Source organism: Capra hircus, chromosome 13, assembly GCF_001704415.2.
Source record: "Capra hircus breed San Clemente chromosome 13, ASM170441v1, whole genome shotgun sequence".
Taxonomy (NCBI): domain Eukaryota; kingdom Metazoa; phylum Chordata; class Mammalia; order Artiodactyla; family Bovidae; genus Capra; species Capra hircus.
The window spans coordinates 15,818,563-15,840,857 of record NC_030820.1 but is presented as its reverse complement, the minus strand read 5'-3'; the positions used below and the strand labels follow the sequence as shown (position 1 = coordinate 15,840,857).

General features: G+C 50.0%; 1 protein-coding gene across 3 annotated transcripts in view; it reads right to left on the bottom strand.

Annotated features, from left to right (window-relative positions):
* The window catches only part of ECHDC3 (enoyl-CoA hydratase domain containing 3), a 33,859-nt gene extending 13,332 nt beyond the window's left edge, over positions 1 to 20,527 (bottom strand). The window contains exons 1-5 of one of the 3 annotated variants that reach the window (XM_018057003.1): positions 20,131 to 20,523; positions 14,807 to 14,928; positions 13,295 to 13,392; positions 9,571 to 9,771; positions 2,710 to 6,276 (exon numbers count right to left, since the gene is read on the bottom strand). In XM_018057003.1, the coding sequence (XP_017912492.1) occupies positions 5,965 to 6,276; positions 9,571 to 9,771; positions 13,295 to 13,392; positions 14,807 to 14,928; positions 20,131 to 20,300 (903 nt within the window). In that variant the 5' untranslated portion in view covers positions 20,301 to 20,523 and the 3' untranslated portion in view covers positions 2,710 to 5,964. Of the gene's footprint in view, positions 1 to 2,709; positions 6,277 to 9,570; positions 9,772 to 13,294; positions 13,393 to 14,806; positions 14,929 to 20,130 lie in introns of those variants that run through there. The other 2 variants (XM_018057004.1, XM_018057005.1) reach the window with 2 other exon arrangements.

The following is a 22,295-nucleotide window of genomic DNA, read 5'->3' as shown; positions in this document are numbered from 1 at the left end:
GTTGTTGTGAGATGAGAGAATTTGTGCTTGCTTGTCATTGCCCGCCCTGGTCCTGGGTGCAGGGCTCCCGAGACTCTTGGGATATCCTGGGAGACAGCAGCGGTTTCTCTTCTGAGAAGGGGACTCTGGGATCCACTTCAGCACAGTCAGGGGTTGGCTGGGAGGAGCAGGGATAGGGCGGGCAGCACAAGAATGGCCATAACAGCTATGAAAGCTGGGCCACAAGTGCCAGGGTAGCTTATCACTCATCCTCTTGATTTTCCCCTATGTTTGAAATTGTTCATAATAATTTAAAAATCCTGTTGGGGGTAAAAATAGTCATCCAGGGCAGATTTATGTATCTGGTGGTAGGGAAGATGGAGGTGGGTGTATGAAGGCTGACATCCATACTGATGAATGACAAGAGCCTCAGATGTCCCCAGATGCTTTCCTGAAGCATTGCTGTGTGCAGACGGTGCATGTCAGGGCCAAGATAAACAGTCCATTAAGGAAACTAGACACCTTGCACCAATACCGGCTGGTTCCAGACTTTTCCAAGGCAGAACCTGTCATTCATGGTGAGATCTTGTCGTCTCTGAGAAGTGAATCCTAGTGATCATTTCACCAGCAAGTTCTCTGTAGTTCATTTTAAAAAGAAACAGAGAATCAGACCTGAAATATGTCTTTAAAGGGATGGGGAGCGCCATGCTAGAAGCTGGCTGGTTGTCTGAAGTCAGTGCCAGAGCCCCAGGGTGGCTGTCAGCCCAGAGGAGTGTTTAAGTGGGATTATCTGAGCTCCTTGCTGCTGCAGGGATGGATGTTTTCTAAGTGGAACCTCTTCTCCTCACAGTGATCAGGCGAGTCTCCGAGTAAAATCGTGATCACAAAGAACATCACCAGGCCCCTAATGAGAAGCTGTTGACAGAAAAATCACTCTGACATTCATCAAGACGCCAATAAATGTCAAGGGAGGGACTAGAGACACCGCAGATCATAAATTCTTTCTCCAGGGGCCTCTAGAGCAGAGTTTGGGGATGAAACTCTTGCATTGCCTTTCTCCTGAATGGTGCTAAGGAAACTTCCAGAAAGTTTGGACCATTTATTGGGCAGTTCACCCTGATGGTCTGGAGTGGATGTCACTAGGAGGGGCACCCCAACTTTTGGTCAGAGCATCCTGTGTTGGGTACCAAGACTGGCTAGGTCTGTATCTCTTTAGTCATTTAGACTTTGTCTGTGTGATGTCACAGTTTGTAAGGTAGCTGGGTGCTGAGATCCCTCCTGACTCGAAATGCTAAAGCTTCACATAGAAGGATCCATCTGCTCATGAATAAGTCAGAATTTATTTTTCCTCTTGATTCCTGTAGTACTTACTGCCTGTGGTGTTCATTTGGCAACCGTCCTGATGGCCTCATTGTAAGATGTGTTCTGTGGCTAAATCCTGTTTCTACCTTTTTTGTGAGGGGAGGGGGTGTTCTTTACCTCTTGCCAACTAACCATAAGTTTTTCTCTCTCTGTTTTATCACCAGAAATGTAAGCATTTGGAGGCCAAAACACGTGTCAGCTGTGCTTTAAAGAAAGAAAATGGACTTTTCGGAATCCCCTGGATCTGATTTCATCCAATGTGACTCCTGAATACTAACCTACACAGAAACTCTATAAAGCTTTCCTGGACATACAGAGAAAACATGGATTTCATTCACATTCTGTTCAACTGCTTAACTTTGCAAAACTGATTTAGAAAATATGGTCTGAGAATTTTCAAGAAATTTCTCATGTCTCTATCTCGAGCTTGGATGGGGTTGGGGGGAACTGTGCCCTGCCTACACTGAAGTGGACCCGGCAAATCTCATGGGAGATCTGCTCTGTGCTGGGCAACGTCCAGGCTCTGAGAAATAAGTGACAAACACGACTGGTGTGGCCTGCAGTGCTGGAGCGCAGGGGGCATGATACGCTAGACTGTGAGTTAAAATAACAATTCAGCGTGCTTCCTGCACAACAAGAGTGTCTACAGAGTGATGGGATGTCGCCTTCACCTAAACGCCTGTACAAGGGGTGGAACCCCTGCACTTCAGACTCAACCCTGCTGGCTGTGTGATGACAGGCACGTCACCTAGTACCTTTGTGTTTTAGTTTCTTTTCTGTAGAATAAGGTTCATAAAGCCTAGCGCACAGAGATTTTGTGAGGATTTATGTATTAACATCCATAAAAATGCTTCAAATGGTGCCTGGCACAGAGCAATCACTTCATCAATCAAAGCACTGGTAAGCTTTAAATCACAGGACACTTTGACCCATACATTCCCCCGCCTCTTTCTAAATTCCTAGAAATTTCTTAAAGTAGTAAGTACCACCTCAATACAAAATTTGGTAAGGTATATATTGAAAACATAGAACATAGAAGCGAGAGACTTCTTAAATGTGTAGACAAATACCTGCAAATTGGTTTTGGGGTCAAAGCTGAGACATCATTATGAAATCAATGGGGACTTCAGAACATCCATGGTGGGAACATGAACCCCACAACGCTGGACTCACCCAGCCCCTAGACTTCCTCCCTGCCTTGCCTGTGGCAACAGCCATCTCCTTCTCCCCCAGGGAGCCAGAGAGGGCCAGGCCATCCCACCAAGACACCCTACAGGTCCATGATAGCCTGCCAGTTTCTCTGGAGGCCTCTGTGTGGAACCTGAAAGATACACTTGGGGCTCCAGACTATGAAAGAAAACCCTTGCATGACTGAAATTTCACAAATTTATTAATGGTACAGGTCAACTTCAACCAACCCTGGCCTCTTGATGACTGCAAGGAAAGAATACTCATTCATTAATCAAATATTTAAAAACAATTTAAAAGCTTAGTGCAGTGGGTCTGCAGAAAGCAGAGAGGAAAGGTTGGGGGCCCCTAGACAAAACTAAGCTTCCCTGATGGATTAGTCGGTAAAGAATCTGCCTGCAATGTAGGAGACCCAGGTTCAATCCCTGGGTTGGGAAGATCCCCTGGAGACGGAAATGGCAATCCACTCCAATATTCTTCCCTGGGGAAATCTCATGGACACGGGACAGAGGAGGCTGGCATGCCATAGTCCATGAGGTTGCAAGAGTCAGACATGACTTAGTGACTAAACCACCACCAGACAAAACTAGGGTGATTGCCAGTTTCGATAGAGCTCTGCCCACCGTGCTGGCCCGACACCTTTAAAAGGTTCAGGTGTGGCTCCCAAGAACGGAGGATCTGTGATGGAGTTCTTGTTCTCCAGGGTAATCAGGTGTTTTCACTCTTCACCACTTCCAGGGAAAAATCCAGCTTGTCCATTTGTAGAAGATCATTTTCTTTGGGCAAAGCTACCTGTTTTCCGGCCTTGTTCCAAGTTTCAATCCAGTGCTGCAGAATCCACAAATGTCACAACCAGGAGGACAAAAGGGTCCACGCGGCATTTTTACAGAAGGGGACCTGGGCGCTGAAAGAGGCCCCGTCACCCGCACCGTCACACGGCTGGTTCGTGGCAAACCTGGGACTTGAACCTGGTGTTCTTCGAGGTCAAACCTGTGCTTTCCTCAGAATTCCCTTGGTAAGCAAAGCTGTGTTGCTGCGGCTTAGCAGTTTCTGATTGGTTTCCTTTGAGTGCGTCGGTCGTCTGTCTCTTTTGACTGGAACAGCGATCTTTTGGGGGAGAAGAGAACACGTACCGTGTCAGGGGCAGGGGATCCACAGTCAGCTAGATGCTGGTTCGACTCTGAGCCTTCACCTACCAGGGCAGCACAGAGAGCTCCTTCCTAGGTTAGCCTGGCTCAGCACATCTGGCGGGTCTCCGCACTGTCGCTGCGGGGAAATTACGCATCCGCGCTGTTTTCTCGGGGGCTCAGGCCGGGCGGGAGCAGATGCCCCTTTCCCTGACTTTCCAGCCCCGTCCCCTCCCAGCGCGGGGACCACCGAGCTCAGAGAAGCTCCCCGAGCAGCGGATGGTGCAGAAGGAAAGGCGAACACACGCTTTCCAAAAGCGGTCGTCGTGTGTGCCAGAGAGCTTTCATTCGCTGTCCCAGTGGAAGGAAGTAGAGATGCAAATTAACCCCCAATTTATATCTGCCTTGGGGATGAATTATGTGACACTGGTGGTTGGGTAGCAGGTTTTATTCCAGGATTATTTTCCGCTCCGACGATTATTAGGATTTATAGTGCGTCCCCCGAGGGCACTTCAGCTCACAGGCTGGGAAGCCAGCCTGGAGGCCTGAGAATTTCCTGGTAGGAAGCTATGGTGCAGCGCGTACAGAAACTGGAAAGGCAGCTTTTGGTTTTCACTGGGACGTGGGAGAAAGTTTTGCTCTCTTCACTGTGGGGTCTGAGATGGCCGCACAATGACCCCCACGGCGGGCAACCCGAAGGCGGCGTTATTAGTGAGCAGATCATCACGGCCAGTCCTTCACAGCCTGGTCTGGAATATCAGCCCGTTGTTTGTCAGATTCCTAGTAAAACAACAAAACGGTGGTTTTGCCAATAGTAAAATCCCACGTCGCCGGTGAGCTTGCAAAGTCCTCCAGCAGGGGGCGCGCTTGATCCAGCTCTGGGTTCTGAAAGGCTGCCCGGAGGCAGTTAGGTCTGCAGGCCCGCCTCACTGCAGCCCAGGCTCCCCCACAAGGTGGGCAGCCTGGGGAGGGCACCCACGGCTTTATCAGCAGACAGAGCCTGGGGCACTCACTCTACCAAGTCTCCACCACTTGTCTGCAAGCTGGAGGTGATGGTGGCCCTGCTCAGCGGGGTTCTGGTGGGGACTGAATGAGGACGTATGGGGGTCTGGCATGTACTGGTGGTGGCTCTGATGATCTCTCTTCTTCTGAGGAACATTCTTAGTAACAAGCTTCTCCTTCCCAAGAAAACACTCTGTCACCTTTCTAGACTCTGGCAAGAAAAAAAAGAATCCAATCTCAACAGAAACCCACTAGGAGACTGCCCTTCCAGGGGCTGCTTGCCCCACTGGCTTAGAATGAGAACCAGTTGGTGGAGCCTCAAGGTTCTGTTTTTCATACTAATTACACTTACGGCCACTCAACGGGTAGGTTTAAAAAAAAAAAAAATCAGCCCCAGGCATGACCAGAGGTCTAGGACATTTCTGGAACCTAAATGGACCAGAAGCCAGAAAGTAAGATGTTCAGGTCCTAAACCATCTTTGGGGAACTCAGACATTTGAAGCTAGTCTGGATTCTTTACCAGAAGCTGAGCAGAGCTTGGGAATGCTTCCGGAGTAGATGATTCTTCGTGGGTACGATGTGTGTTCTGTGTCCCTCCTTCCCTTCTGCAATGCTCGAATTCTCAGTCCAGGGTCCAGGGCCCCAGTACCAGGACCTTCATTACAGAAGCACCAGGCACCAGCTAGATGTCCATTAGCACAGGCATCAAAGAAAGAGCTAACTGATCTTCTCTCAGCAGCTTACAGTTTGGTTGGGAACATAAAATGATCAGTCTCACTAAATAGGTAATCTTTCAAAGACCCCAAAGATTATCCCAAAGCCACAGGTGTGATTATTTTTCAAAAGAATGAAGATTTTCAGAATGAAGGGTATCTTGGTGGAGATTTGAAATGCTTCACCTGATGAAGGCAAACAGCAACACGTCCGCCTTGGGGGGTACTTTCTGGTAAGAGACAGGCTGAAATCCTTCCTTCCTGCCTCCGTTTACGGCACCTTCTCCCCTGCGGGGTGTCCTCTCACCTAAGGTCCCAGGAGGAGCATCACGGGTGGGCTTTCTCACACAGCCAGCTCAGCTGAGGTGCGCACGGGCCTTCTGCTGACACTGGTGCCCGACTCTCCAGGTCACCCCTCCCCCAAGGAGTCGTGGCTCCTAACACAGACCATGTTCACTGAGACCATCACTAATGCTGGAAAAGCAGACTGACAGCTACAGTCGCAAGGCAGCGGCGGTGGTTGGGTATGGGGTGGTGAGGTCCTGAGCACTGCCCACTGGGCTCACGGCCCCCAGTTCCTCTGATGAGGCTGCTCAGTGTGACCAGATGGGCTTCCTCTTCTGGAGGAAGGCCTTGATCCCCTCCTGGCCATCTGGCAGGCCCAGGTTGTCCACCATGGTCTGGGAGGTGAGGTGGTAGGCAGTCCTGAGGTCCTGGGCCAGCTGCCGGTAGAAGGCGGCTTTGCCCAGTGACAGCACCGGCCGGCTCTGTGAGGCCACCTTCCTCGCAATCCTCATGGTCTCCTCCTCCAGCTGCTCCTCTGGCACCACCCTGCTCAGCAGCCCGTGAAGCAGGGCCTCTTGGGCTGAGATGGGCTCCCCAGTGAAGAGCATCTCTAAGGCCACCTGCGGGGAGACGGGGCTGTTACCAAGTCGTCCTGCAACCTGGGCCCCACCTGCTCCTGTTCACTCTCCTGACAGCCTTGGCCCAGTTACCTCCTCCTCAGACACTATGTCGCCCATCATCCCTAAGGTCCTCCGTCCCCAGACTCTGGCGGGGATGGCATCTGCAAGTGCCCAGGAGAGGGGGACCCTCCTCATCTTCCGGTCACATGTCATTGCAAATCAGACCCCAGCACCATTCCTCTTTCAGGCTGCATTTTCCTCCTTTGCACTTTCACACTTACTATATATTTTACATTTGTTTATTGGATTATCTCCTTTGTTGGCATGTGAACCTCTCTAGGTCAGAGACTTCTTTTTTCACTGCACCAGAAGAGTACCTTGTACATAGTAGACAGCTTATAGGATATTTACTGGTGAGTGTTTTTTTTCCCCCGACTGTGCCAGGTCTTAGTTGGCATACCGGGTTTAGTTCCCTGACCAGGAATCCAGTCCAGGCCCCCTGTATGGGGAGCTTGAAGTCTTAACCACTGGACCACCAGGGAAGTCTCTTGGTGAGTGAATTAAGGAATAGACGGATCGAGGCAAACAGAGTAGACAGGCGATGCGACAGTCCTTCAGAGGCCAGGTCAGAAGGGGACACAGCCTCCACGGAGACCCCCATTCCCCAGCTCTCTGGAGATTTGCACACGGGCTGGGTAGCTGGGCTGTCACTTAACACTCTCCAGCGTGCAGGTTCTGATTAACCAGACGATTAGAACTCAGATTCCCCAGATACACAGCGCTCCTGTGGATAAACACGGGGAAGCGCGTGTTCCCGCACGGAGACATGGCTGGTCTGGGAAGCGGGGGCTCTGGTCTCTCAGCGTGCTGTCGGAGCCCATGGTACCCACTATTTGAGGGGCTGGGAGAGGCCAGCTCTGGGGGATGGAGCACCCGCACCAAGAAGGTTGTTTATAAGGTGCAATGAAGATGCATGTTGAAATCACGCCGGGGGCGGGGGCACTTTGCACGTGGGGTAAATGATTTACGCCCAGTTTCAGTCTGTTTGGTTCAGTCTGGTTGGCACACGAGAGCTCCTCGCCACGGATGCTGGTCCGGTGGACAAAAGGCGGCAGCCGCCTCACAGCCGGGCAGTTCCCTACGATGACCAGCAGAGGGCACTGGCGAAACAAGCCTGCTGCCGCAGCCAGCGTGAAAGGGGCGGAGCTTCCGGGCTGCGCCGGTGTGCAGAGGCATCCGCTAGGTTTGAGAAGGTTTTGCTTCCCGGCGGATGTGCACGGGGATGCGCCCCGTCACCGGTATAGTCGGTGGCCGCTGTAACAATATGTCCCCGAGGGGTGCAGGCAAGTATCGACCAAGCAGGTGTGTCTGGGTCAGGTTTAGATCTCTATGACTCCCTGGTTTTCCTCTTAGAGGGGCCACGCCCCAGGTGAAGTTTAAGCCACTTGGTTCGGTTCCCTGGGAATTTAAGGCCTGTTTTTGTCGCATTTTTCCCTCCTTCTTTCTTCTGAAAAACGAATTTAAAGGTTGACACATATGATCAACCTGTAAGTTTCCAGGACTCAATTGCAAGCCTTGATTTTAAGAGATTTTAAGCCTTGTTTTGAGAAAGAATACAGTCTTGGCTTGGAGAAGGAAAGGGCAACCCACTTTAGTATTCTTGCCTTGAGAAGTCCCATGGACAGAGGAGCCTGGCAGGCTACAGCCCATGGGGTCGGCAAAAGAGTTTGTTATGACTGAATAACTAAACAGCAGCAGATTCTTATCTGGACAGTAAGGGCTGATTTAAAGGTTTCAAAGGCCTCAACATAGAACCTTCCAGAATGTCAGGGGTTGAAACTGAGCAGTGGCAGGTTGGCCAGACAGCCATCTTTAATGTGCAAAAGGCCTGGAGATGAGATTTGATTGGCAGTTATAACAATTATAAAATTGTTCATAAGCTCTGACAATATCTTTGTGATGTGTTTTAATTTAAGGTCCTGGCGCTGAATAGGGACTTAAGTATTTATTGAATATATAACACTTAAGGTAAATGTGTATCCTGGTGGGATCTAGACACCCCCTGAATCTGAGGATACTGGAGCAAGCTGTTGTGTTCTGAGGGTCACCTTCTCTTACGTGGAGCCCACATCCAGCTGGTTTTCATGGTGTGGGTGTTTGTAGGTACCTGTGATCAGAATTTTCTAACAAACCTATTTCTGTAAAAGCTAATGAGGAGGCACATGGAAGGCAAGCGTGTGCCCCTGAACTTGGTCCCTCGGCCTGATTTCCCTTGGGTCTCATTTCTTTTGTGCCTCAGGCTATGAGCAACTGCTGATTTTCTTAGTTGATGCTAAAATGGAAAATATATTCTAGAAAGCAGTTTAGGTTCCCCACCTGCTATGAATCTGCATGCATGCATGCTAAGTCAATTCAGTCATGTCTGACTCTGCGATCCTATGGACTATAGCCTGCCAGGCTCCTCTGTCCATGGGATTCTCCAGGAAAGAATACTGGAGTGCATTGCCGTGCGCTCCTCTAGGAGATTTTTCCTGACCCAAGGATCTCTTACCTCTCCTGCACTGGCACGCACATCCTTTAAAACTAGTGCCACCTGGAAAGCCCTATGAATTGACCCTCCTTTAAAACCAGATTTTCAATTGAGAATGAGGATGTATTTTTCTAGAATGAGGAAACCACCAGTTTTTACTTGAGATATTCAGTAAACACTCTCTTACAATGTTATAAGAAGGAGGAAACCTTTGTGAAGAAAGTGGACTTCACTCAGGTCAACGATGGCAGAACAGCTCTGGGCACGTTCAACACACCATGTGCAGGACGTTCCTGCAGCCACTACAAAAGTGACACACTCAATGTATCAGCTCCTTTCAAAGCATTCTGGAGCAAGACGGATTGTCAGCACACAGGAAGCCAGTGACACAGTGTCCTAGCCTCTTATACTGGCGTATGTCACCATGCTATGACAGCTCATAGGCAGCCTTTCTGTGCAATAAAACTGTGTCTCAACTGCATTTCACATGAGTGCAAAAGATGTTTGCCTTTATGAAAACAAAGCAAATCTGGAAACTTAACCAGCTGTACTGAGGAGCAGGCAAGAGTGAAAAACAGTGATTTACAAACTGACAGCTACAGGGATAACCTGTAAAAAGACATTAGCACATTAGCCAGCTCTGCTTTGGGCAGAATGTCCTGACTCACACTGTACTTTCAACAACAAAGTTCTGGAACTGACCCTCACAGGCACTCACATCGCGGCTGGAGGAGGGGTGGGGGGAAGGCACAGGGAGTTGTTACCTTTCTCGGCACTGCTCTCCCCAAGGCCACTGCGGGGGTGGAGCAGAAGAGCCCTATGTTCACGCCCGGTGTGGCAAAGGAAGACTTGTCACTTGCCACGGCAATGTCACAGCTGGCAACCAGCTGGCACCCAGCTGCAGTGGCCAGGCCATTCACCATGGCGATGATGGGGACGGGGTGGTTCTGGATCAGCATCATGACCTGAGGAGCAAACACACCTGCTTCACTTCCATCTGAAAGTGAGGTGGACGCCAAAGCTTGTTATTTTATGTGACTTTACTGTTCAGAGCCCATTCCAAATGCATAAGTGTATCAGATTCTATGACCAAGGAGAATAAGTTGCATGAAATCTCTATTTTGAATCAGACTGTATGATTTGGTCTCCTTGAGATCCAGGAGGAAGGAACCAGGACTCCAAGGCTCACCAGGCAAGTGACTCCCTAAGGCCATCAGACCCAAGAGAGTGGGGCTGTGGGGTCTGAGCAGTTTCTGTCCGACTCCAGGCCCCTAGTCTGACCCTGAGCATGACTTCAGTGAGGGTGCTGTCCCCTGGACCACTCTGCTCACAACCTCCCTAGAGAAGACAGTTGGAGTGACTGTGGGAAACAAGTAGCTCTGTTCCAACGGTGGCGGCGTGGAGCTCTCATGTTAAAAGCTGGGAGGCAACTTCCTTCCTGATTACTTCTCCAGTTGCCACTGTGATTCTTTCTCACTTCTGCTAAGATGGGGGGAACATCCTGCTGTCATCAAAGTAAAATTCCAAAGTGCACAGAGAGGGGAGCCGGAAACTGGCTCACATGAGACCCCTGCCCTCAAATCTCCCGAACTTTAACTCATTTTTGCAGCTTATGAAATAACTTGGCTAATATCTCCATTTTTCCCCTGACATGCTTAACCGATTGTGTTGCTATGGTAACTTCAGTGTCAAAATGTTTGCCCTTCAATCCTGGCTGGAGGGACAGGAGCAGGGACTCTGGGTTGACTTCCCAGCAGCCACTCCAAGGAAAATGACCTTCTTGGGTTCCCAGGTTTTGCCTAAGGAACTCACCTTTTGTGTTCATGAACATTTGGCACTTGTCAGCTTTATTCTAAAATGACCAATTGTATATTTGGGGATATGATAGCATATTCTTGACTTCAAGGGGGTCACCTTTTGAGATTCTGGTAAATGCTAATGGCCCTCCTCCAGAGGAATGCACATATATACCCCCACCCTAAATTGCTGGTGGGTTTAGTGGGTTTGTGCCTATAGGTAGGGTAGGGATGGTGGGGACTATGGTAGCCAGGAGGCTGCATAAGAGCTTCTCACAAAAGGTGAGGTCTGACTGCAAAGACAGAAAAGGCTGTTTCAGCTTTGCGTGTCATGTGTTGCCTGGTCAACTGAGGGTGTGAAAAGTCCATTGGCTGTAATGGGCAGCACAGTCTGTCTCCCGCCTTTCGTCTAAGAAGGCCTGAGATTTCACATGACCTGGTGAGTGATAACTTAGGCAATCTAGTAGATCGCTAACATTAAAAATATCCTACCCTGACCAAGTGTTTCTTCTCCTCCTCAATTTGCTCCATTCTTGATGTGTAAGTAATTAACCCTCATGCGGCACTTGTGTTCAGTGACGAATCTACTGTTAACATTCAGATGCAGAGCCAGTCCACGGATCTTCCTTCCTTTCCACCATCCCCTCTTCTTGTGAGTGCTTAGTTGCTCAGTTGTCTAACTCTTTACGACCCTATGGACTGTAGCCCACCAGGCTTCTCTGTCCATGGGGATTCTCCAGGTAAGAATACTGGAGTGGGTTGCCATGCCCTCCTCCAGGGGATCTTCCCAACCCAGGGATCAAACCCAGGACTCCCACATTGCAGGCGGATTCTTTACCGTCTGAACCACCAGGGAAGCCCTCACCTCTTCTCATGCAGGAACAAAATGAGGAAGTATCGGCCTCATTCTGCTCCAGTCTGCCTGCTGGTAACACTTGCAAACTGAAATCTTGCACAAGTTCATGGTGCTCAGACTTATCGGGACGATTTTATTTTCTTAGACAAATTCTTAAAGAAGTCAATACACTTCAACTTCTCTTTTACTATGTCAGGACAAGGTCCTGTCTGTGTCTTTTTCAGTGATCTGGGGGCATCCATATGGTAGAAGCTTCCAAGAAACCTCGCCTTTGTCCTCCGAAGAAGCTTGGCTCCCCTGTGGCCTTTTGCTGACTGTTTAAGATCTCAGTTCATGAAGGTATCACAGCAAAGTGACAAAAGCAGGCTATTTAGGGGAAGATGGAAGGGCTCTGCTGGTTCTCTTTGCTGATTTTCTATTTGGCCAAACGTATCAGTAGGAAAATAACTTTTAAAAGCACCGAGTCGTAGCAAACAAACAGCAGAATGTCCCAAAAACATTATTAACGTGAAACGAAAGACCAGGTCTTGGCTCTGACTTGCTTCCACCGCTATGAAGTCAAGTCAATCACTTTTCAGGTTTGTCCCTCCACAAAATGAAAACTCTGATCTCCTTAGGGGTTTCTGGAAGGGCAAGGAAAACAAGAACGTATCCCAGTGACCTTCCCCTTCCCCTCTCTGATGTTCACTTCTGTCTGGTCTACATTAAAGGTCCCCTCAAGTATTTGTTGCATCATTAATGACCAAAGAAATGAATGAATAAGTAAATGTATGAAGGAGAAATTAGGTGAAGTAATCCTAGGGCTCAGGTTATGAAACTGCTTTATACATCTTCTTTCTCAAGTCGATTTCCAGTTTTCAGGTCGGCTGGAAATTCTCTTTTCCCTCTGTTTCCCTCAGTATCTTGCAGGTATGCATACAGCAGGCGCTCAGGAGATGCTCATTAACTGGACAGTGCGTTACCTAAGGTGGATTCTATGTTTCTGATTACCCGGTTGATCTGACACATGTATAAGTCATCCCCAGTTTTGTTCTCCCTCCGATAGGTTGTTGATGTTGTTTAGTCACTAAGTTGTGTCCCACTCTTTGCGACCCTGTGGACTGTAGCCCGCCAGGCTCCTCTATCAATGGGATTTTCCAGGCAAGAATACCGGAATGGGTTGCCATTTCCTTCTCCAGGGCATCCTCCCCACCCAGGGTTTGAACCAGCATCTCTTGCATTGGCAGGCAGATTCTTTACCACTGAGCCACCAGGGAACCCCCTTCCTCCTCTTTATCTGTTGTCAATTTCCCTTCTTAATGTGGTTAAAGAGACAGAAAAAGGGAGAAGAGGAAAAATGAAGAGGCTAATTTTCCTACTTGGAGGCAGTGATTATAAAGGTTAGTTGAAAGAAGGGTTTGGAAATAATTTTTAAAATCATTATTGTTATGAATGCTCTCTTTCCCGTTGACAGAATTGTTTTAGTTTAAAACTTTAAAAATTGTAATAATCTTAGCTCTTTCTTTTCTGAAAAGGTACAGTTCTACTCTCTATTTCTTACTTAAGACGTGGATACCAAGATGTACCCCGTAAGGCAGGGATGGCAACTCTTAGTAGCAGTGTGTGTTTTCCTTTCTTTGGCCCATTGCATGATCAAATGCTAACCACAGTCACTTCTGAAAAGTTGAAACCAAATATTTGCTTGGAGGAAGGGTTCACCAGTGAGCACAGAGTTTTCAGTTCTGCAGTGGTGACATATCATAGCTTAGATACTTATCTGTAAACTAGAAGCCTAATTCAGTATTTAATACAGTTATCACTCTCAGGCTTGCAATGTTGACCATCACTCTGGCTTACCTCAGAACAAGTTTGAAATACTTCTGCATGATAATCTGGGCCTTGTTCGTCCGTCAGTTCCTTTAAATCATGTCCAGAAGAAAATACAGGCCCTTCAGCTGCAACATTTCCAGTTGAGAAAAGAAAAGACAAAGATGTGAACAGCCAGAGCTGGGACAGTCACTTACCTGTCCAGTGAATAAATGCAGGGAGTGACTGAATCGATGCTCTGGACACTTAGAGAACGTTGTTTCTGTTTTATATTTCTTTCACTATGGAAACAGCTTTAGAGAAAGTTAATGGCCTGATTTTGATAAGAATAATTCAAGTTAGCTGGAAGAGCTATGGCCAGTATTTTATGGTGACCGCACAGGGGGAGGGCTCTCAGAAGGTCCCTGGTGGAGACCAGTGAAAATACGCATTATGAAAAGGAGAAGCCTTGGTAACCAACTGAGCTCAGCAACCAGCCATCTTCAGAGCTGTTCCTTTGGTCTCAGCTTTGTTTTTTGAGACTTGGCCTGGCCTGAGTGTATCAACTCACCGAGGGCCACAGAAATCCACCAGAGCCTTTGGCAGCATCCCTATCTATTAGTCTACCCCAAGGGCTGCAATCAGGAAGGTCAGGACATGAAGAGAATGCCTTTATCTTATAAACGAGGGACCTGAGGAGGTGGTTTAATTGTCGTGGTCATTAACAACAACAGCAAAATGTGATCCCATGATGAGCTGGTAACATTTTACATTTCCTCTGATCATGGCAATTGTGACAGGAAGTGCTGTTCCCTTTAAGCAAGCCAAGGAACAGTGTCGTTTGGAAGTGAGCTGCCTTCAACGTATCTGGGTTACAGCAGTCAGAGGACTGCTGATCTCTACCAGCTGTATTTCTTTTATCTTCACCACATAAAACAGTTGAAAATGTATATTCATCTACTTATAGAAGGTCACATTCTCCAGAAACGCTGATCCTTAATTAAAGAAATACAAAAGCATCACAGAGCAGTTTCCATATTACTCGTCTGCGGCTGCTTTAAAATACTGATGTTGGTATTATTTATACCACCACCATCATTACCAGCTCATCTCCTAAAAATTCTTACTGGAAAAAAGAGCAAGGAAAGAACTGGGCAAAATCTGGCACGCGTTCTGGCACCACTGAAGAAGGCTGCACATCTCAGCTGAGAGCCTGGTAAGAGTCGGAAGACAAACCCACCGTATGTCCTAACAGCCTGGTCCTAGCCGACCAGGCAGTCTACCAAAAGGATTGGCGATTAAACCCATCACATAGGGCCCACAAGGACATCAGTTCTCAGCATAGCCTCGTGTGGCAATGCTCAGTATCCACCAAAAACGGAAACACATGCTTTTACTGCGCAGTAATGTCTGCTATGATTTCCACAGCAGATAGTGTCAGTACCAAGGTTCCTGCCATGTCCAGTTTTAGAAGCTTCAAAATAATGCCCTAGTTAACTATAGAAATTTGAGACACCTCTTCTGGGTTCTGCAGAATGCTGAGGATGGACATTTCATCAATACCTGAAATGATAATGACCTTCAGATCCTGGCTTTCAGCTTCATGAAGTATGTCGCTCTGGAGAGATTTCAGCATGGCCAATGACAGCGCATTTCTTCTCTTTGGATCACTCAATATGATGTTCCTGCAAAGAACATTATATAATTACTGGGTTGGGTGCCAGTCAAAACAAATGAGGACCCCTGCAGCAATTTGGGAGCTGTTTTTTTTTTTTTTCTTTTAACTTTGTACTATGTATTGAGGTATGGCCAGTTAACAAAGTTGTGGCAGTTTCAGGTGAACAGGGAAAGGACTCAGCCATACATATACATGTATCCATTCTCCCCCAACCCCTCCCATCCAGGCTGCCACATAACATTGAGCGGAGTTTCATGTGCTAGATAGTAGGTCCTTGCTGGTTATCCATTTTAAATATAGCAGTGTGTACATGCTCATCCCAAATTCCCTAACTATCCCTTCCTCCTAACAACCATAAGTTCATTTTCTAAGTCTGTGAGGCTCTTTCTGTTTTGTAATTAAGTTCTTTTGTATCATTTCCTTTTAAATTCCTCACATAAGGGATGGCATATGATATTTCTCCTTCTCTGATTTACTTCACTCAGTATGACACTTTCTAGGTCCATCCATGTTGCTGCAAATGGCATTATTTCATTCTTTTTAATGGCCGAGGAGTATTCCATTATATATATATGTATATGCCCCACATCTTCTTTACCGTTCTTGTCGATGGACACTTAGGCTGCTTCCATGTCTTGGCTATTGTGAACAGTGCTGCGATGAACACTGGAGTGCATGTAACCTTTCGAATTGTGTTTTCTCCGATACATGCCCAGGAGTGGGATTGCAGGTCATATGGTAGTTCTATTTTTAGTTTTTTAAGGAACCTCTGTACTGTTCTCCATAGTGACTGCACCAATTTACATTCCCACCAACAATGTAGGAGGGGTTGGGGACCTATTTTTAAAACCCTGGAAAAGAGAGCTGTGGGCACTCAGAGGAGAGGGTTTGTCAACTCTCTGGAGTGACAGCTCAGTCAAAACAAGGGGACTACCTGAAATGTGGGGGCTTTTTTGCCCTTGCTCTCGAGTTGTTTCCCTTTTTTTCCCAAGTCTGTCTCGGAACTATTACTGCCACCTCCACAGAAAGGGCAAGGCGCAGGAGTTTCAACACAATCACCACCCAGGCTGAGTGGCTGCATGGAGTGTAAGACGGGTGGGGGCTGGAGGAGGCCGACATGCAGTGCCACCTTTACCCTGCTTCTTCCCCTTGTTCTTCAGAACGAATAGGTGGAGAAGGAGCCAGGAATGAAAACACGCCCCCGAATCTCCTCCCCCAACACCGTGGAAGAGGCAGCCGAGGTGCAGACGCCAGCCGGCATGTGCATCTCCCTACCTTTCCTGTGGTGACACTGTGCAAGCCAGCAAAATCATACGTGCAGAACCATTGCAGCAAGAGGGTCTCCCAGCCATGTTGTCCCTCAAAAACCAGCGTTCAAAGGCTTGCTTGCTGTTTTACGGTTCTCCATGAGCTGGTGGGAATAACCTGGCTTGTCACCTTGCTGCCTGCACGCAGAAATGTCTTGTTTTTGCTCTTCTAAGGGACGGTCAACAAGCTAGATGCCAGGTGATTATTGTGTGTTTTGTTTCCCAGCTATCTCCGGCTGTGTGTTTTCTGCCTTCCTCATTCTGTATCTGGTATTTCCACTGCGGTGTGTGTCACCTGGCATCTTCCTTAAATAGCCTCTGTGCCTCTGTTTTCTGGGAAACCCATCGATGACTGAATTTATTTTGGAGCATTAAGAATAACCACTTTCTCCAGAATGCCACTTTGGTTTTGCTGCCATCTTTAGGTGGTTGTGATAGTCATCATTTGGTTTCTCATACTCTCTCCTAAGCACAAAAATGACTCATAGCTGATATGCTGACAGCCCCAGAAACCTATATTCTGGCGGTGGTGGAGACTGCTGATAAACCTTCCAGTAAAATAATTAGTGTGCTCACTGTGACAAACCTAAAAAGCTGCCCTCTCATCGGTGACATAGGCTTAAATTAAATCCTAAGGCCTTGGGCAAAATTGTGTAAAAAGATGCCAGTCCTCAGATGCCCGTGGTTTGCTGTGTGTCCCATTAATCCTTTGGCTTGAGCGTCACACACCCTGTCAGTGTGCTCTGAATTGCGAGTTTGCTCTTCAGCCCCGTATCACCAGCCTTCTGTTCCTGCCATTCCACTAAGGCTGTTGCCACCAAGAATCCCCTGATTGCCAGAACTAAACTCAATGCTGCTGTGATCCCACCTGCCTTCTGGAAGCACGTTCCTCCTCTCTCGTTTTTTTGGTGCTTCTCTGGCCACTCCTTCTTGACTTTGGGGATGGGCTCCTCACCCTCTGCTCACCTCTAGATGCCACAATCCTCAGGATTCTCTTCCTGTTCCATACACTCCTCCCAGGCAACTTCCCGGTGGCCTTAGCATCAGCTACACCTCTGTGCTGACCATGCCCAATCTTTGCCTCAGTTCAAACCTCTGAGCTCCAGACCCACAAGTTCACTAGCATGGCTTCTGGACTCTCCCGCCAAGGTGCCCCTTAAGCCTCCTTTTCCCAGTGACCAAACAGACCCCCTGTCTTTGCTTATCTCAGAAAGCCATCCTGGATTGCTGTTCAACGGGTTATTGAGACCCAATTGCTCGGTTCCATGTCAAAGGTCATCAAACCCAGTGGGTAACACCTCCTGAGAATCTCGCTGGTCTGAATTCCCCAGCAGCTACCTTGTCTTGCACCTGGAGCTTTAACAGCACCCCTTTTGAAAGGGGATCTCCTTTACAGTGAGGTCACCACCAGGGCAGGTGATAAAAATGTAAACTTTCCATTTACAAGGCAAGAGATGGTCCCTGTAGATGCTTCAGTGAGCTGCCTGGAGTCTATCCCGTTGTCTTAAACCACTCACAGGTCTGTGGGGCAAGACGCTGCCAGGCTCCCATGCAGAGGAGACACTCAACATGTATCTGTTGATTGAATTCATGACCAAAAAGAGCACTTCTATTTTGCAAGGCCAGTTCCACCAATTGCTGTGGATTTTCACTTCGTCTAGTTTCCTGGCATCTCTTTTAAACCCAAGTGGCGAGCACCCTGGAATGGCTCAGCAGGAGTGGGGGCAGCTTTGGAGGCAGATGGGCCTTTCTCTGTCAGCCCTCCTGCCTCCTAGCTGTGTGGCCTCCGGCAGGCCGTCCTCTGAACTCATTTCCTCACTGTCAAGCAGGGATGACGTGATCTATAACACCTGGTGGCTGCAGGGAGGGTTGGGGGTGAGGAGCGTGCAGCACCGAGCACAGCACCACACTCAGCACTGGCCCTCACAGGAGGCAGCACAGGGGCGGCTGCTGAAAGGGACACTTCAGTGAGTGGCTGCAGCTCACCCCTCAGTGCCTGACATCGTTCTGCTTTAGTGCTGGCTTGCTTCCCTCCTACTAAACCATTCCTGACATCCTCCTTTCTTATTTATGTTTATTTTACCTCTGGAGAATCGGGGAGCCTCCCCAGGGATTCAGTGGTAAAGAAACCACCTGCATTGCAGGAGACATCGGAGATGTGGGTTTGCTCCCTGGGTTGGCAAGATCCTGTGGAGGAGGAAATGGCAACCCACTCCAGTATTCTTGCCCAGAGAATCCCATGGGCAGAGGAGCCTGATGGCCTACAGCCCATGGGGTCACAGAGTCGGACACAACTGAGCAACTGAAAACACATACACACACACTGGAGAATCAACAACATCTTCTGCCATCTGGCTGCCGTGCCAAATGGGCCAGATTTGAAGAAATAGTTTTTTAAGGGCCCTACTTTGCCCATAAAAGTACCCTGCCCTGGCCCTGCACTTTGGAGAACTCTGCTCCGACAGGCCCCCTTCCAGCGGTACCCCTCCTGGCGAGCAAGGAGTCTAGTGGGATGTTGAGATGTGTGCACCTGGAAATCACAACACCCTTCCACACCCCACTGCAAGTCACCTGAAACCCTGGAATTCCATGGCTCTGCAGTGGGCACCCTAAGGCCTACGGGGTGGCTGTGAGCAGCTAAGTGTAGGGGGTGAAGGAGTGGACAGACTGTGGGCATGCTGCACAGGATGTCTCGGACCTGTGTGCCAAGACCCTGGCAGAACATCAGGATGGAGTGGGGGAGAGGTGAGGAGTGCCAGGGCAGGGTGGGAAGCACAGCACAAAGCTGCAGGCCAAGAGTGCTCTCCACTGCTTTGGGGGAGCTCCTCGGAGCCTGAGGACTCAAACAGCCTTCCAAGTCTTGGGTTTCACTGCTGGCTCAGCTGGTAAAGAAAACTTGCCCTCTAATGCAGCAGACACAAGAGATGTGGGTTCGATCCCTGGGTAGGGAAGATCCCCTGGAGAAGTAAGTGGCCTGCAAAGTATTCTTGCCTGCAAAATTCTATGGACAAAGGAGCCTGCTGGGCTACAGCCCATAGGGCGGCAAAAAATCAGGCAACTCAGCACTGTGCGCTCGCACACACCAGATTTTAGGACTGCCTACTTGTCAGGACAGAAGGAAATATATTGACCTATCTTACAGTTTGCTTGATTTGTAAGGTCTAAATACTCAAGACATGTCAGGCAGGCCTCCCTCTGCACTCTTGCTTGGGCCAGGCAGTCGTCAAGGTGAGGCCTGGATGGAGCTGAAGGCCTTCTGCCTTTACCACTCCACCGTCCAGTTTCAAGTGTGTGCCCAGGTATGTTTTTGTAAAAGGGGTTTAGGCTTGTTGAGCCAAAGGGCAGAGCTCAGTACAGTGTGTCCTTCGACCTATTTATTTACCGCCCACGTGGGCACTTCTGGCTGCGGGCCAAGGAGCAGCTCGGCTAAGCCTGACGGCGCCTTGGAGCCACGTCATGTTTGTGAGGCCCAGAGCCCTCTATGAAGGGCTTTCTCAAAGGCACAGCAGCGGAGGGGCCTCCCATATGGCTGCCCACGCTGAGTCCAAATGCGAGGTCGACTCGGTCTGGGGTTTAGGGGCAGTGCTGGCACCGTCGCTGGCAGCCCCACTTAAATCCTCGGTGTGAATCCTGCAGGGTCCCACAGGCCACTGAGCCCAGCCAAGGGACCTCCGTAAACGCCGCATCCGCGGATTCTTTTCACGTCGGACACTCCCGCCGAACAGATGGACTGCGATGGATAAACTGGGCTCTGCGGCTGGCGGAGCTGACCACCGACGGAGCCGCTCTGGACTCTGCGTGGGGTGGCACGGTTGGCAGCCGGCCTCCTGCGCCCCTCTCTCTTCCTGGGTCCCGCCGGCCACCCCCCGGGGAACAGCCCCGCACCCAGGCGGGCCGCTGACCTGATGCCGTCCCGCTGCCGCGCGATGGTGGGTCGCGGCCCCGGCTCCGGCCGCCCGATCCCGGCCGGCCCCCGGCTGCAGAAGCCGGTGGTGAGTGGAGCCCACGGACCGCGCTGGAGCCAGCCCGACCCCTTCGCTCCCAAGGCCCGCAGGCCCGCGGCCGCAGCCATGGCGGCTAGAGACGCGCCGGAATCTGACGCTGCTGAGCTCGACGCCGGGGCCCGCGGGCTCTGGGCGCTCCGATGGGCGTGGGTGCCGGCCGGGCCGCTGCGCCTCGATCGCTCCAGGCCGCGGGCAAAACTGGATCGGGGACCCCGGGCCCAAGCTGGGACCCGACTCTTCTCCCCAGGCCTTTCCCCTCCGCCCCTCCCCGCCGCTCCCCGTCCCGCGCGGGGGCCGCGAGTCCTCCCGGTGCGCCCCGAGGCTCCGCCCCCGTAACACCGCCCCTGGCGCCGCGTCCGCCCTTGCCCCGCCCCTTGCCCTTGGCGCCCCGCCCCCGAAATCCCTACCTCGCCTATGACCCCGCCCCTCGTGTCGCCCCGCTCCCGAGGCCCTGGCGCCCTGCCCCCGGAGGACTTGAGGGGTCGGGCCTGGGGTGAACAACTCAAAACCTGCAGGCGCGCTCTGAGGTTTGTTTGCCTTAGCAAGGTCAGATGAAGGGGTTTAAAGGAGGCGAGGCTTGGGCTGGCTTGTTCCCTTTTGCTACAACATCAAGAACGTGGTGGTTTGCCTAGATCAGAAGAAAAATGAGCGCCATCAGGGAGCGAATGATGTGAGCTACAGGACGCTGCTTTTTTTTTTTTTTACAAACTGTTTCATCCTACTCATCCTATCCCAGGCCTTGCAGGTGGTCCCAGGTCACTACAGGACCTGTGTCCCACTCAGGCACTGGCTTTTGAATGCTCTGTGTCTTCTCTTATGGAAAACCTGTGGGATCTAATTTGTATCCAGTGTTTTTTCAGTGCACCAAGGAGGGTGCATTTCAATGCTTCTAGGCCTTTGGCTAACATTACGAGTAGTATGGGGGCTTCCCAGGTGACACAGGGGTAAAGAATCCGCCTGCCAATGCAGGAGATGCAGTTTAGACGTGGGTTGGATCCCTGGGTTGGATCCCTGGGTTGGGAGGATTCCTTGGAGGAAGGCCAGCAACCCACTTCAGTATTTTTGCCTGGAGAATCCCATGGACAGAGGAGCCTGGCAGGCTATAGTCCATAGGGTTGCAAAGAGTCGGACATAACTGAGCGAGGGAGCACACACACAAGGAAGGAGAGGGAGGCCCTTTCCAGGCTCCAGGTGTCTGGCACCAGACAGCAGTCCTGTGGCTGAAAGCTCAAGTGTGATGAGTCCCGGTGTCACTGTGGTCTTTCCTGTGGTCATGTATGGATGTGAGAGTTGGATTGTGAAGAAAGCTGAGTGCCAAAGAATTGATGCTTTTTCACTGTGGTGTTGGAGAGGACTCTTGAGAGTCCCTTGGACTGCAAGGAGATCCAATCAGTCCATTCTGAAGGAGATCAGTCCTGGGTGTTCTTTGGAAGGACTGATGCTAAAGCTGAAACTCCAGTACTTTGACCACCTCATGTGAAGAGTTGACTCACTGGAAAAGACTCTGATGCTGGGAGGGATTGGGGGCAGGAGGAGAAGGGATCGACAGAGGATGAGATGCCTGGATAGCATCACTGACTAGATGGACGTGAGTCTGGGTGAACTCCGGGAGTTGGTGATGGACAGGGAGGCCTGGCATGCTGCAATTCATGGGGTCGCAAAGAGTCGGACACGACTGAGCGACTGAACTAAACTGAACTGAACTGTATTCACTGAATTCACAGAGTCTGGAGATTTGCATGACCCTTGGAAGGGAAGGTCTGGCCCTCAAGATTCCTCCCTAGTCTGTAGAACGACCCCTCCCCTTATGGCACCCCCATCCCCACCCCCAGCAACACACACATAAGGAGCTTTCACACTGAAATTTTGCAAGGATCACAATTATGCAAAGACATCCTCAAGTAGGGCCACTGAACTTTCACAGAGACAGGCTGGATTCCTTTGAGTGCTGCTGCTAAGTTGCTTCAGTCGTGTCCGACTCTCTGCGACCCCATAGACAGCAGCCTGCCGGGGTCCAGCCCCGGTGGATCCAGGGAATTCGAAGGGTGGACGGCGTTGGCGTG